Here is a 15,780-nt window from a genome sequence, read left to right as displayed (position 1 = left end):
AAATTGCGACCGATACAGTCGCCAATGCAACTAACATTTTCTCTTTGGCGACTAAAAATTCTGGTTTAGTCGTCAATGTGGCGACCAGATTTTTCTATGATTTAGATTTAAATTAGAAGATTAAAGGTAAAACAAACATTTTGTCTCGTCTTGCTTTGCTTTCGTTGTCAAAAAAAACGGGCCAAATCGCAAAAACAAAGCGAGTTTACCTCCAAATTCTACCAACTTCTGTCCGCGATATTTTCGACGCCATTACAGCTATTCCCTTGGTAACATGGGCGCAGAATTTTGCAAAAAGACCGCTGGAACGAAGTGTTTGATTTTCACATATTCACGTGGTTTCCGCTTGGGTTTCCACCGGTTTCCGAGAGGACACGTGCGAGACAATGTTAATCATCATGCATAACAAATTAGCAAGCGAGGAAGATTTACTGCATCATTTACTGCGCCTTTGTTTCAGTGGCAATCGGTTTCCTTACAAAGAGGAGATCTGGTAATGAATGGAATCGGCCATGTTGATTCCTTCGTATGTGTTATCTCCATACAGTCATGTTTCTCTCCCGTAAGCTACAAAGATAGTGGCTAGAAACTCTTATTTACTTATTAAGTTTGGGTAAGATTGTTTTGTATAACTATGTTAGTTTTTTGTCCTCGTATTTTTGTAATTACTTGTGCGAGTGAGTTCCACGCGACCAGAAACCGGATGATGAAGTTAAACAAGCTTAAACACTTTCAACCAGCCCCAAAATTAATATTCTATTGATTATACAAACTGGCGACTAAATTTCTCCAGTTGGTCGCCAAAAGGCGGCCTTACGATTTTTTTAATTCGAGCCCTGCCATATCATGGAATCAGGTTTAGAGTTCATCAAGGTCGTGTGTTTTTTTGAAGTTGACTGCTGACCGGGTACTGGTTTTTGATTGGATCACAGGCTCAAGTCAGGTTATATATTGGGAGAGAAGGAGGGAGTATGTGCAAACAAAGGCAAAATCTCAGCACAAATTAACCCCCGGCACATTGTTGACTTTTCTTCCGACATATTCCAAGTGCACAATCGTCTCTTGGAAAGTCTCTGATATATGCATTTATAATTTCTACAATCTTGGTTATGCTTATTGGGTATAGTTCGTGAAAAGTTAACTGGAAAAAATAGCGAATCCACGCACTGAACAATTACATGCTCACAAATGATCATTTTCAGCTCATGGATGACATCATTCATGGGCCTTTAGCAGGTAGTCCGATGGCGCTCAATCACTCACTCACTCACTCACTCACTCACCCCATTCTAATTAATTTATTCATTCATTAAACCTGGATTAAACATTTTTCCTCCTTCCTCCCCTGCTAAGTACTGGTTTTGTCAGAGAGTTTTCAGCCCATGTTTGGCAGGTTTCAGGGGGACTAGAAAGTCATACATTTTGGTCCGATATCAGGGAGAGCCTGGGTACAATTTTCTTGAAGACCTCTCAAGTTGAGATCAACTATTTCGGGTTCATGTGTGTTGCTTTTGTTAATATGTAGTACTTTGGCTATGGGCTTTTGCTCACATGTAGATGACAGCTGAGAGAGGTACTGGTACATTTATAACTGTGGTCATGTATCAGTCACAACAGTGTGGCTGGCAAGGTCAAAGAATTTATACAAGACAAATTTAGAAAGTCAGATTGTGTTTAGCAGTGTAGAAGCTTTTTTCCTGGCTAGAGAATTTGATGGTTTCCACTTGCTTTCTCTCCTTGTAGAGTCTAAGGTAAGTCTAAGTTCTTGTTAAGTTTTGGCTTCATTGTTTCTGTATTGTATTATTTTTAATTTACACATTGAAATTCTGGCAGTGCTCGTATCAGAAGTTCGAAATCCCTGCTTTAATTTGTGTTCTAAAATAAGCTTACTTCAAGCAAAAAAATTCAAATTGCTTTGTTTTTTAATTTTGTTTTTCACACTACATTTCTTCCTTATTCTATGCAGTTCAACCAGAGTGAACATTTCTTCATGGATGGTATACAAGTCAGGATCCACGATTGAGTAAATATACTCTACAATTTGAGTGATGGATAGACAAATTAACATCCAAGACACTGTATGTGTAGATCTACTTTTTGCGAGAGAGATTTACTCTCCAATCATGTCAAACACAAGCCCTCTCAAACGCACATGGTGGCTGGTGATGTATGTATCTTATCTTATGTAGAGTTTTATTTTGCTTCTAGAAACTAGATATGCAAACAATTGGAATAAAACTTGAAATAAATATAGATTGTACTTGTCAACAATCCTTTTGAAAATTTCTGCATTGCTAGTGAAATTAACACAAACTTGTCAAGAAAATAATAAAATACTATGATTTCCATTTCAAGAAATAAAATTGTTATTTTTATTGTGTACATTACAATCTTCAATACCCTTTTTATTTTGTTATAGCTGGGTAAAGGTACACTTTTTATCAGGCAGGAGGTATGATTAAAAGGCAGAGATTTCAAACAATTGCAAATTTACCCATGAAAAGAGATATAGTGGGTCTACTGTAGGTATGTGAAAAGGGTTTCAAGCTGGACGCTACATGTATGTAACAGTGTAACCTTTTCTGAAAAAAAAAACGCTTTACAAAAGGGAAGGAATTTGGACCTTGGGGCGGAGCCTCCTGGTATAAAACTTTATTAAGTCCATTCCCTCTCTCCTTAGGCATAGTTATATGGAGAAAACAAATATTGTAAATAAAAGCATCCCCTTCACTCAAGGTCAAAACAAAATTGAACTTTTTTGATATAAGATTTAGCTGGGGGTTTTCATGGCAGAGTATTATTTTCAGCCAAATTTTTTGTGGGATTATACAATATAACTGCATAATCCCATATAGTTATAGGTCATGTTGAAGGTCTGAGGACTTTATGAAACCTGAGAATCTCTCCTCTGATGAGAGTTAATAGTTAATGAAGATAGTGAAAACTAACTTGAAGATAGTGAAAACTTGAGACATAAGTGGATCATCGCATTTCACAAAGCAGCAGAGAAGATGATATTTTTGAATGTAATCCTCTTTTACTTCTAGTCAAATCTTTTCTAAAGGGCTCAAACAGACCCAGGAACACAAGCAAATAAATGCACAACCTGAAGTATGAAATGTTTTCAGACCAAAGTAAATTTCACTTTGGGTGATGGCAAAGATTAAATTTGCTAGGGCAACGTTTAGCGGTTCTTCTGTACTAAAAATTGCTCTTAAACACAATGAAAGTGCCCATCATAAATACTTGTGAAGCAAAGAAAGGTCAGGTTGAGAGACTGAAAAGAGAATGCCGAGCAAGTAGATTTCCAAGAGCTCAAATTGATAGCATGCTTTAGATATTTTTCAAGTTCATTGACAGCAAATTAAAAAAAACAAACAGAACAGCATTGATGGTAATATCATATTCGAAGGTAGTATTCCCACTTGTTCACTCGTTTGTTCAATCTCTCTGCCTTGAAAAGGAAAGAAAACATCTGCTTTTCAAATCAATGCGAATTTCAATTTGGGTGCATGAGAAGATTTTCATGAACACAAAATTGAATGAAAGCTTTAAAATTGCCTACAGGCCAAAATTTAAGCCACTTCTTTTGTTTACATTTTTCATTTCTTGCTGAGTTTGCGTATTGGTGGGGGATGATATTGAGAGGGTGTCAGATCAAAACATGACACAATAGTCATGCAAATATACCTCATAGAGTTCTTTTTTAGTTAAAAGAAACGATTTGGAGAATAAAAAAGTTGCAGCTATTGTTTTTGGTGAGCGAGATGATTTTCAAAAACTTAAATCAGTTGCTAATGGTATTGCAGAAAGGAGCCAAAACAAGTCGCAAAAAGATTGGCATGGATCAGTCAACACTGTCAGTTCATTGTCGATGGTAAAGTCAAAAATTGCTGACATGAATGTTTTTGGATCACTTTAAAGTATGTCTTAAGATTTTTAGTTAAGCACTAGAAACAAACAATATTCATGCTGTCAGTGAAACAAATCAATATGGTTTATCAAGTGGCATACCATGGTTATCAAGCAGCATAGTAAAAACTAATTACATCCATTTTGTCTTATGATGAAAAATTTTCATGAGCTAAAAATAATCATTTCCAACCAAACAAGTATAAACAAGGATTAAAAAAACCAATGTAATATTTTTGGACTACAACGGTAATCAACATTTTAGCTGAAATTGTGATATTTTTGCAATAAAATTGAATTACCTCAATGCCTTGTTGTTTTTACTTTTGTCATCTCGCTTCTCAGCTAGATTCCGAAGCCTTTTTAGCAAGGTATCACTTTTTGGTTTTCCTCTCCTGAGAAGGGCCTTCTCCTCAATGATTTTCAAAATGGTAGCTCGTCTGGAGAAGACCCTGGCAAAGGCTGGGTCATGTGGTACAAAATCTCTGAAAAAACTTGGAGATTTTAATCACGTGAAATTTTGAGAAGACCAAGACAAAATGGCAGCCAAAGTTGTGTTCAAAATTTACCTTAGAACGTGGAAATGTTATGCACAAGACAGTGATGACCTCCTAGAAAGATAGCACATTATTTTCGCTGGTATTTTTCTTCCACAGTGAAATTAAACGAGGATATCAAAAACCATTAAAAGGCCTTGAAATGTTTCTGATGTTTAAACAAAAGGTGTAGCTTATGTTGGCAAGATGTGGGTGTTTCGAGAAACCAAAAAGTTTCTTGGAAATGTCAGACAATCTGTGGCAAAGGTCAAGAAATTTATGCAGCTTACAGGAAGTTGTTTCGGGATAAGTGACGGAGTGTTTGAAACATTTAGCGTTGAAATGCTTTGACAACGCTGGGCTGGGGTGAGGAAAAAAACTCCTGATATAAATTGTCTTTTTGCAAACCAAATTTGCAATCTTACCGTTGGCTTTCATTGCTATTTAGCACTTAAGTATGATGGATATTTCTTTTTGTAGCCAATGACACCTTGGAATATCTTAAACCTACAATGTGTTTTACACTTCTGAAAAAGTTAGTGCTACCTACACTTTATCACATAGTCTTGTGGATCGTTTTATACCACCTATTACTGCCTCATTCATGTTTATGAATTAAGCAAATGTTGTGTGCAACAGTGGTGCAATTCTTGCACCTTTCAAATATTTTTCATTGCTTCTTGTCCAGTTCTGGCTCTTTCTCTGTCATGAAATGTCAGGGTTTAATTTTAGAAACTTCAGGAGCCAGTTAGGCATGAAACGAACGAGGGTTCTATTGAATTTATCGGTGATCGGATGCTTCAGCACAAGCAAAATGGCTGTAGAGTCTTGTTCACAAGGCATCAATCAACAAAAGAGTGTCATGCTTCTTTGATATTCTGATTGGTTGTCTAGATATTCACATCTAAAGTTGGAGTAGCAAAAAATATGCAAGATGTGTTGTGTAAATGGACACCACAGAAAAAACGTAATAAATATCAAAATTTCGAGACACACTTTCATTTGTCATTATCCCAGGAATGTTTGGGCAAAACTTCACGAAAATCGGCCAATTCTGCATACCCTATAAATTCAATCAAGTAAACAGTATTCTGCAACAAATTTCCTACTTAAAAGTTGTAACAACCTATCTATGTTGATACCAGAAATCCAAAAAATTATGTTACATAATTCACCTATTTCTACACCTTTATCTTACATACATACATACATACACGCATACAGTATTGTGCAAAAGTAATGAGAGTGTAATTCGACGAAATTCGCGAAATTCACTGCAAAAGTTCAAAGAAAATTCGATGAATTTTCCCGCTGCCCATTGTTTTAGTCGAAGCGAATTTTTGAGCAGTAATTTGTGTCTGTTGATAATTTGGTCCGATTTTTTGAGTGAAAATTCGCTCTCCTCAAATTTTCCTTCGAACTTTCTAGCAAAAATTTGCTCTGTTCCTTAAGTTTCCCATCAATTCCCAGTAGTAAGATGAATTAAGCCAGAGCAAAACAAGAACGTGCGCAATAAAAATGTTAATATCATCGTGAGTGATAGTAATATCTCAAAGCCTTTTCTCACAAACTTACCTTGCTTATGTCCAGAGAAAGCTGATATCACTTTGTTTGTTGCAGTCTTAAAGCTTGCAAGCTCAAATGGTCTGTTTGCCAACCTGTTTTCATCGAACAAGGAATGCTACTCGCGAAAGTACTCACAGTGCAGCCACAATGAACCCAGGTCTGCGCAACCTTGCAATATTACCGTCGAAGGTTCGAAGCTATTATCGAACTATTCAGGCCAGTCTCTTACAGATCTGTTTAACCCGGCTGAAGACTTTTTAACCTGTAGTTTTAGTAACATTCAAGCTGTATTGATTGTTATAAATCAGTTACGCTTCCTCCCCCCGTTAGTGTTCGTACAAAAAAAAATCTTAGCAGGAGGGGTAGTGTAGCAGAGAACTGCTGTCGTAAATAATGAGGTGCTCTTGCATGGAAAATAATTCTAGGTGAGGTATTGAAATAAATGACCACACACACAAGTGAAGGTAAACTTTTATTTAGATGTTGGCGAATTGACCAGTAGGATGTTGGTGAAGCGACTTAGGACGCTGGCAAATCGACCTACGATGTTGGCGAACGAGACGTTGGCGAAACGACCTGTTACCGTGTCTTTCCCTTTTGCACTTGCCATCCGAACATCTCTGCACTTTTCCTTCCCAACGTGATAACAGCTGAGGAAACTGGGCACATGGAGACCTGGCACTAGATAAACAACATGTCTGCTTGTCCATCGATCACTGAATTTGATTTCACTTTGGATGAATTTTGAGGTGAAGTAGGCCTTCAAAAAGACCTTATTAAGAATTTTACTTTCGTCCGAGTTTACCCGGACTAGCAGTCCGACTTTTGTACCTGCCTTGCTGGCAGGGTGACATGGCAAAGCTTAGGTTAGCGAGTTCGTGTCATTGAAAACAATCAAAGGATTCAAATTCTCTACGTTCTTTGCCATGAAAGATGGATTAACACATTAACAACAGCGAATTTTATAGAAGAGTAAAGCGTCAATGTGACCATAATTGTTCACAAGAGAACGATACATTGATGGCTTGATACTGGTCAGCGCACTGCACTGCGATATTTCGCATACTGCAAGCGGAATTATCCCTCTGGTAAGGAATTGTCGCTCTGGTCTTGAAAATCCCGCAAATTTTCGTCCTTGTTGTAAAGAAATAACGATCAAGACAATGCGAAAAGACACTTGAATTTTCGTGTGAACTTTCTTTGAAAGTTCGCAGCGACAAAGAACAAAATTCGCGCATTTCGCTCTCATTACTTTTGCGCAATACTGTACATACATAATTTATTTGGTAAAGCAGGTTGGGAAACTGGCAAGACATTAAGTCCTGATATGGACCTGCACTATCTAAAATGATTAATTAATATACACATAAATATTAAATGATAATGGATGAAAAAATAATCTTTCCAGTGATCACCTCACTTGTAGCAATAGACCAATTTTGATATATTAAAATTCAGCCTAAAACAATAGACCTCAGTACAAGGCTCTGGGGAATAACTGCAATAACTTATTATTAGAGTTTGTAGGGTTTATTCCCCAGAGCCCCATGCTGAGGCCTTTTGTGTTGGGCTGAATTTTAATACATCGAAATTGGTCTCTTCAACTACCAGATACTTATATTTAAAAACAAAAATCTCCGACCGAATGTAATAAAACTATGCCTAAGCCCACAAGTACGCATTGCAGACCTATTTTTCAAGTAGATCTATCTGGGAGGGATGCTGAAAACTGTCTGAAAAGATTCTTATAATATTTCAAGAAACACTTTTCTCTCTATTCCCATTTACCAGCTAGCTAAAATCAAATTGTTTACATTTGCCAAGGCATGAAATAAACAAGAGTTTGGCAATATCCATGTCCCACTAAAGTAAAATTGTGCAAAATATTCTGGCCATTCTCAAGCTGATTGTCTTAAAATATAAATGTCAAAACCATGTGACGTATTTTCTGCATAATAGCATTTAGCTGTTTCGTAATACCATAGTTGAATGTTAAAGGAACAAAGACCACAACCAAATTACCTTGACCCAAAATGCACTGCTGACTCGCTAATATTATACATTGTACATGTTATAACCAACTCCTCTGACTGGGTGTCAATTTTGGACTGGTGAATATATGGTGAATTCTCATTTAATGTTTCATTGTGCAACAGACTGTAGATGTTATTTGACACTAGTCTCTCAGAAGAGAGCAAGGAACTATGATGACATGTGCAATGTTCCTTTGCCAATCAAAATAATATATTCCATTTTAAAATTCATAAGCAGGTGGTATAAACAGCCTGTAGTTTAATCTTTGTATACTTACCTAGTTACGCAGTACATGTACTACTTGAGCTTTCAAAAAAGCTTTCAAAAAGTCATTTCAAAAATTATCAGCTATAAACTAATTATATCAAGTAAATGTAAGCAGGCACATGTATGCTCTGCGGACCTATATTTTGCCTTGTCGAGTACTCTTCAACGTTCCAAATAACTTTCAATACTCCTAATCCACCAATTCCTCCTTTTTATTCGACTACTTTTTCTAGACTAATCCAATTCATCCATGAGCTGGCTCACAAGAGCCTTTGATTTACGTTTATGATCCAAGAAGAGCAAATCCTCGTTTTCCTTTACGGTTAATTATTGCAATCAGGAGCTCCGCTTTTAGGCTTGGCTAAATCTATATATACAAAGAGATAATAAGTGTGGTTCAGACCTGCAGAATGCCTGCACTGTTAATTCACTCCTCACACAGGATTCTTGGGACATTACAAACAGTACTGTCAATCTTAATGTGTAAATCATAAATAAAAAGCATGCTCTTGAAACCGAAACATTACTGGATTATTACAATTATTACTAGTTTAACATGATTGTTATACTTTTGTGTAAGTAGCCTCAAAATGATTATAACTAGTTTGTAATGTCTGGCCATTCGTTTGAGACTGTTAGAACCATTTAGGTATGGCTATGAAACAATAAACATAAACAAACTAGCCGTTGGCAATATGATTGGTCTACTAAACAACGAGGTGAATGCTCGTGGATTATGGTTGGTTTAACATAGTCAGAGTAAAGAGTACATAATTATGTTGCTGAGTGGCTTCTCTCTTTGACACCACTCACTTTTTAGCATTCTGATTGGTTAATATAGAACAAGGCTTTCTCTATATTAGGGATATTTATAGTCAGAAACCTTTTAGCTTGTTTTGGTCTCCTCAAATTGTTTGCAGATGAAACAAATCAGGAACACTTGGGGAAACAGATTTTCATGATCAAATGAAAATAGCTGTTTTAACAACTGATATAGTCATCTGTGGTGGTATCAGTTCATAAAAGCACATGGGGTGTAACTCATATGAGACACTGCTTTCTGTTGCAGTACCTCAAATAGCAGGAATATTTTCATTTAAGGCTCATTTCTGTTGTCTATGAATATGTCTTGCTGGAAGACACATTTTAAATACTATGCAATTATTTTTCTTTAGTACCCATAGAAATCTTTGGGAATCGGTGAGCCAGTTCACAAATGCTATAGCCTATGTGGATATTGACAATGTTCAGGATGAGGATGGTAAGAAAAATTCCTGTTTTTTATTGCTGTTAACAGGGGAAATAAATTCTCTCCTAATTAACCTATTGTGATTGACGTCTGTGCCACCGGTAACTGCCCGTGACAAGCGGAAAAGGAGGAAAAGATCTTTCCAGTGATACCCAGATCAGAGTGATTGGGTCAATTGAGCACGAAAAATACACCAAAGAATTTCCCGTCTCAGGAATTCTTGAACTGGAAGCAAGCTGAGTAGAAGTTCAACAACTGCAGCAAAAGATAAGAAAGGGACAGAAAGGAAAGGCAAAAATAAGAAATAAAACATTGAGAAGCCTAAAGATTTAGGTCACTTTCTCATCTAAAAACTGTCTCAAAATTTTGATTTTTGCACATACCCAAGCAAAAATGTCATAAAACGTGATGCTAGTGGAAAGAAAGGCATGTTGTCATGTTACAAATGCCTTTTTGAGTATATTGGAACTAATTTAGCTCATTTTCATGCTGAAAATGTCAAAAATGTACAAAAATCCATTTTGCCAAAAATCTCCAGGTGTAAATGGTTAAGTAATTGGTTGTAAATTTGCATGACCGTGGTGGGGTAACTGGTGAAAACTTTGCATGATCTTCAAAGGTCTTAGAGAAAAGATGATGAGGATCTTAAAAAGATTTTGGCCCTAATTCTGAGAAAGATCTTTGCTAAAATTTAGCCAGGATTTTAGAATAAGTTCTTACAGGATCTTGCAGCATCCTTGAGGAATTTTGAAGTAGATTCCTTTACGATTCTGGACAAAACTGTTCTGGATCGACGTTTTACAACAAAAAATTAAAACAAGCAAAGTGACGCAAATAATTTTGCGATTGTCTTAAACTTTATTTAATTCTACACATGGAAAATTATTTTCAAATAGATCACGCAAGGGAGACTTGCGTTACAGCGTAGCCAACTGTTGGTAACTGAATCACAAAAGTATGCAAGATCACGTGATTTCTGAGAAAAAAAAGTACCATTTGAAGTGTTGTTTTGCGAAGAACATCGTTACGTGTTTATGGATTTTTTTTGTCAATAATTTGACAAGAAAGCGTGAGAAAGACTTTACAACTTATTTGCCGACTGAAATGCGATATTGTCTTCAGACAGTGGTCTTCGCGAAATCGGTCTTCCACCTGTGTTGAAGATGGCGGCCTTTAGTTCGTACTTTGTACAAACCACAATTGCACAAAATGCTGTTGTGTCAAAGCATTGTCCGCCAAGAACCTCAGACAATCTTATTTGTGCTTTTCGGAAACATGCCGGACTGGGCAGGAGCTTGCCATTTCTCGCATTTTCTTGCCATAAGAATTTATTTGTTTTGCCTTGTTTGCCTTGTGGCCCTTCGGTGGTAGCACCACAACCTGAATCTTTGATTCGCCATACCGCTTATGTATCACAGCACTATTGTGCTCTTTGGATGGATTATTGCTCCCTTTGCATCTCATCGAATACAAAACAAAAAAATCCACAAACACGCAATGATCTTCTTCGCACAACAACACCGGTCTACTAGGATGTCGGTGAAAAACACAACTATTTCCCTTAGAAGTCGCGCGATTTTTCGTACTTTTGTGATTCAGTTAGCAAATTTAAATACGTTGTAACTAAAGTCTTCCTTGCGTGATCCATATGAAAATAATTTTCCACGTGTAAGGTTCAAGACAGTCACAAAATGATTTGCATAACTTTCCTTGCTTTAATTTTTTTGCGATATATAATTTCATTAACAAGATTTGATGTGTTTTAAAAACAGTTGGAGTTGAGGTTCTATGTCATGTTTAATGTAGTCAATCATATAGCAGGCCTGTATGTCATGCCCTAGGTAATGAGATAGTAACCCTTTGGGAAGATGAATTTCTTGCTGGATTTAAGCCATTGAACAAAGCCACCAGACAAATGTGTAAAGTTTCTGATGTACAGAACAAGGTAAAGTGGACACTGTTGATTTTTAGAAAAGTAAACTACAACAAATTACATGTGAAAATGTTCTATGCCAAATTTATAATGATGATCGTATTAGTACACATGACATTACAGTTGTACACTCTTGATAGATAGGTCAAGGCAAGCAAAAAGTAGTACAAACATTTCCTACATCTGATTCACTAGCTTTACCTTAGTGATATAATTAATTATCAACTGCAGATAGCTGTTAGTTTGAATTCTGCAGAGTAAGTGGAATTCCTTATGTTTCTTGTAGAACCTGGCTGAGGACTATCTCCGTTGCCAGTGTCTGAAGGGTTTTGCTGTTTTTCTGGTCTCCTTGGAAAACCCTCCTTTAGAATTTGATGATGAGAAGGGAGAGTTCTCTGCAATGATAAAGAGCACTCCAGTGTCACCTGTTAAGGGGTCAGCAGACTCAGTCACAGTTCACTTGGACACATCACGACATGACGAACATGAGGTTTGTAGCTGAGGATTCTACTGAGGTAGTACATGGTGTAACTGTGGCACTAGCTAGGTAATAACAGTAAATAGGTTATTTAGTTTTTAACCAATGTTAACTAGTTTCTGAGTGGTAATTGGTTTCTAAACCTTCCCTTATTAACCCAAGGCAGTGACCAACTCCAAAATCCTCCATTGATAACAGTTCTGTTTGTTTCAGGAATCAGATGATGAAGGTGATGTGATTATTGAGAGCGAAGGTGAAGAGCTGGATTCAGGGTATGTGGTACAGTGTGACTTATGATCAGCCCACTGTGAGCGTCAAGTGAGAACAAATGAAGGTGACCTTTTTTTATGAACGAACCAGTACTCTGTGTTGAAAAATACGACAATTACAGTGTTCTGCAAGAAATTGGAAATCCAACAAAGTTAAAGACCACTCAGGAAACTTTGTAATTCTTTTGATTGTCAATTTTTAACAGCTTTCAACAATTTCAATGTGGTAGTCACGAGCAGAAATGAGTAATTAATTTGGATTTCATAAATTATGATAATTTTCCATCAAGGATGAGCCTGGGTGAGATCCGGATGATTACAGTATGGAAGCATAGACTGTAAACATATTCAAGTAAAACAGTTCTTTATTTGCCTTACAGCCATATCAGAGTACTTTGTTATTGTAATTTGTAATTTGTGATACGTGTTATTTGTTAAGACGTGTTACTTTAAATTAAAAAATAAATTAAAAAAATTAAAAAAATTTGCCTTCACTTCATGTAAAATTATGTTGTGGAACAGTAATGTCTGGGTGGGTCGTCTTAATTGATCCATTTCCGAAAAAGATCACCATTCATGGCATTCATTGTTCTCAATTAACGTTTTCATAAGTCAATTTTCTTCCAAGTGGCCCAGTTCAAGTAGTTGCAATGTAACAAACCTTCTTTCATGTTGTATGTTGCTTTTCAACATACATGTACTGTTACTACTAACAATACCATGTTACAAATTAACATAACATGGGTTGCACTTTCTTGCAAAACCTAGCCTAAATCCTTTGAGCTTGTTGTTGGAAACCTGTTTCAATCTCTTTCAATCTTAACCTACCCTGCACCTTTTTGATTTGTTTTCTTACTTAGATATGTTATGCTGTCCAGAAACTGGAGTTTATAGTGTAGTTAAGTTAATGTGTGGCTTGAGTTAGACGGGATAATAGTGCTATTGTTCAACAATTTGACAGATCTTAGCTTTCATCCGTATTTTTATTAGCTTTCCAGCTGGCTTTCTCACTATTCCTAACAAATCTTTGCTTTAATAATTTTCCATAACAGTGATGAGGTGGAAAAAGACGTAAAGGAACTCAAGGTAGGGCTTTAGTCGATATCTTGGTACCAGACAACTGGATTTAAGATCATTCACAGCTTGATTTGTGGCATAGCTATGTATATTGGTTTAGTTTTGCACTTGAGGGAAGCACTCTACAGATAAAGTAGTTTACAGCAGTAGAACATTTATCTTCTATAATGTCTTTTGTAGGCCAAGAAAGATGCCCTAAAAAAACAAGCGGAAGATCACAAGGAGAGAGAGGATAAAGCTAAAGTAATCCATTACTTGGCCTTTGCTCCCTTACTCTAAAGATGATTGCAATATTATAGAGCTACAACTTCCCAGTGCTGTGTTTGCTTGACAAACATTTCCCCTTCTCTTGGAGCCATTAACAAAACCCAAAACTGTTTCTTGAGTTAAGAGTTCCATTTCGCTTCTTCCTCTCCACTGGACTTGGCAGAAATTTACCGCCGATATTTTAAAGTCCCGATTTTTAAAACCAATTTTCTTTTCGCTGGGCTGTTCGAAAGTTTGGATTCCGAGTAGTTTTAATGGGAGTAGTTTTAATGGGACTTAAGCGCGAGAGATACAAAACATGAACCTAGGTCTGGACTTTTCTGTGGTTTGCGGCAGGTCCTGACAGTGTCATTCTCCAAAATTATAAATTCATGTGTCTGTCCGCTCATTGACAATGAAAATTAGCCAATGAGCACGCGATAATTTGTGCAGTTATTATAAAAAATCAATATTCCTAATATTTACCTCGTATTACTGAATTTGGAGTTAGCTTTAGCCGAGTGAGTTAAAAGGCTTTATATCTCATCCACTTGTAAAGTTTACAGTAGGTTTTCCTAACTTTGCTAAACATAATTTCCAGGATCGTTTACTTTTCTTTCTCACGAGAGCATTTCAGAATATCTGGAGGATATATAATCTAGGGATAGCTTATGATTTATAGTGTTCTTAGTTCCCATGTGACTCAGTGAAAGATGTCCAATTCAGCTAGTAATTGATTTTATTTAGTTTTGTCCTGTTAATAATAACGGCGTTTTATAAACACAGGCTGTAATAGAGGAGCACGTTTCTAAGCCACGTTTAATGTTCGAGAACTATCCAGCATACCTGGTGCCTGATACCAACTGTTTTGTGGATCATTTGGATGGACTCAGGGCTATTGTAGCCTGTCAGGCTTTCACTCTTGTTGTGCCTCTCATAGGTAAGCCAGTATTGCTTCAGATAGTATGTGTTTATGCCAACTTCCCCCATATAGCTTGGAGGAGTCTGATCCTGAAATCACCTTTCGTAAGAGCGACTCTCTATAGGGACCGAATGAGACTGAAAAAATGTGGCACAAGTTTGGAAAAATGGACCCCTTGATACTTCGTCCACAGATAACCTATGGTATGCTAAGAATCGTGATATAAGACCCAGTTTCTAGAGTTTTTACATTTTTGAGAAAAAGGCGAAAAATCGTCAACAACCCGTGAAGCCGAAAAATCACAGAAGTGAGGTCAAATTTCACGATCAGATAATCGACCTCGCGTGAAGGCGCATAGCAAATTATGGTTTTCCTTAGTTTATAATTTTATTTAGGAGGTGTTGCTAAGCTGCTTTGATGACATTTTAGACTTACAATTGTAATTCCGAATTCCTGGAGAGCAAGCGAAGAGAACCGAAGTTTCTAGACTTTGAAAATCAAAAATTCCATACCGTTTTCAAACATCTCAAAACATACTCAGTATTATGTAGAATTCTTTCAAAATTCGATTCTAGCGAGTTCAAGAGCTGTTTTTGAACGTGATATAACTTTTTTCTTGGCAAAAGTTATTTCTGAGGCGAGCGGCCCCATGCAAGTTGACCCAATTTGACCTTTCGAAGAGATTTTGTTTAATCAGGAAATGTAAACAATTCGACTAGTCTTAGCTCGCTTTCTGAGCAAACCATTGAAAAACCCTGCCATTTCCCATTAAAACTACCCAGTAAACCTGAGGTAATACTTCGATGGCGGCTTACCTTCCAAATGGGTGTTTGAAGGCAAATAATTTTGATGTTCTCAGTTAATTTTTCCATTGCTTTATTGTTGCCGCGCTTTATAATTTAGGGTCATATCTTGACATCGAGCTTGTACGCCGGTTCCAGGCTAAGCTTGTGCAACACTCTTCTGGAAAATCAATCCATACATTGCAATGTCTTCAAAAAAAAAAGAAAAAAAAAGAAATCGACTTTTTCGCCAGTTCAATTTACTAGTATAAGTGAATTAATATACCTGTAAACGGCCGGGAATTTGGGCCAAAAAGAAATCGACTTTTTCGCCAGTTCAATTTACTAGTATAAGTAAATTAATATAACTGTAAACGGCCGGGAAATCGGGCCAAAAAGAAATCGACTTTTTCGCCAGTTCAATTTACTAGTATAAGTAAATTAATACAACTGTAAACGGCCGGGAAACCGGGCCAAAAAGAAATCGACTTTTTCGCCAGTTCAATTTA

The 15,780-nt window shown here is 36.7% G+C and overlaps 1 protein-coding gene across 1 annotated transcript in view; it reads left to right on the top strand.

Moving 5' to 3' along the window:
• The window catches only part of LOC145462368 (telomerase-binding protein EST1A-like), a 50,121-nt gene that overhangs the window by 29,923 nt on the left and 4,418 nt on the right, over positions 1-15,780 (top strand). Inside the window, exons 8-14 of the mRNA XM_081445874.1 lie at positions 9,491-9,576; positions 11,406-11,509; positions 11,784-11,987; positions 12,189-12,247; positions 13,297-13,330; positions 13,502-13,564; positions 14,354-14,507. Of these exons, the coding sequence (XP_081302000.1) occupies positions 9,491-9,576; positions 11,406-11,509; positions 11,784-11,987; positions 12,189-12,247; positions 13,297-13,330; positions 13,502-13,564; positions 14,354-14,507 (704 nt within the window). The remainder of the gene's footprint in view (positions 1-9,490; positions 9,577-11,405; positions 11,510-11,783; positions 11,988-12,188; positions 12,248-13,296; positions 13,331-13,501; positions 13,565-14,353; positions 14,508-15,780) is intronic.

This window comes from Orbicella franksi, chromosome 12, assembly GCF_964199315.1.
Source record: "Orbicella franksi chromosome 12, jaOrbFran1.1, whole genome shotgun sequence".
NCBI classification, from domain to species: Eukaryota; Metazoa; Cnidaria; class Anthozoa; order Scleractinia; family Merulinidae; genus Orbicella; species Orbicella franksi.
The sequence above is the reverse complement of the archived record's forward strand: the minus strand, read 5'-3'. Positions and strand labels throughout refer to the sequence as shown.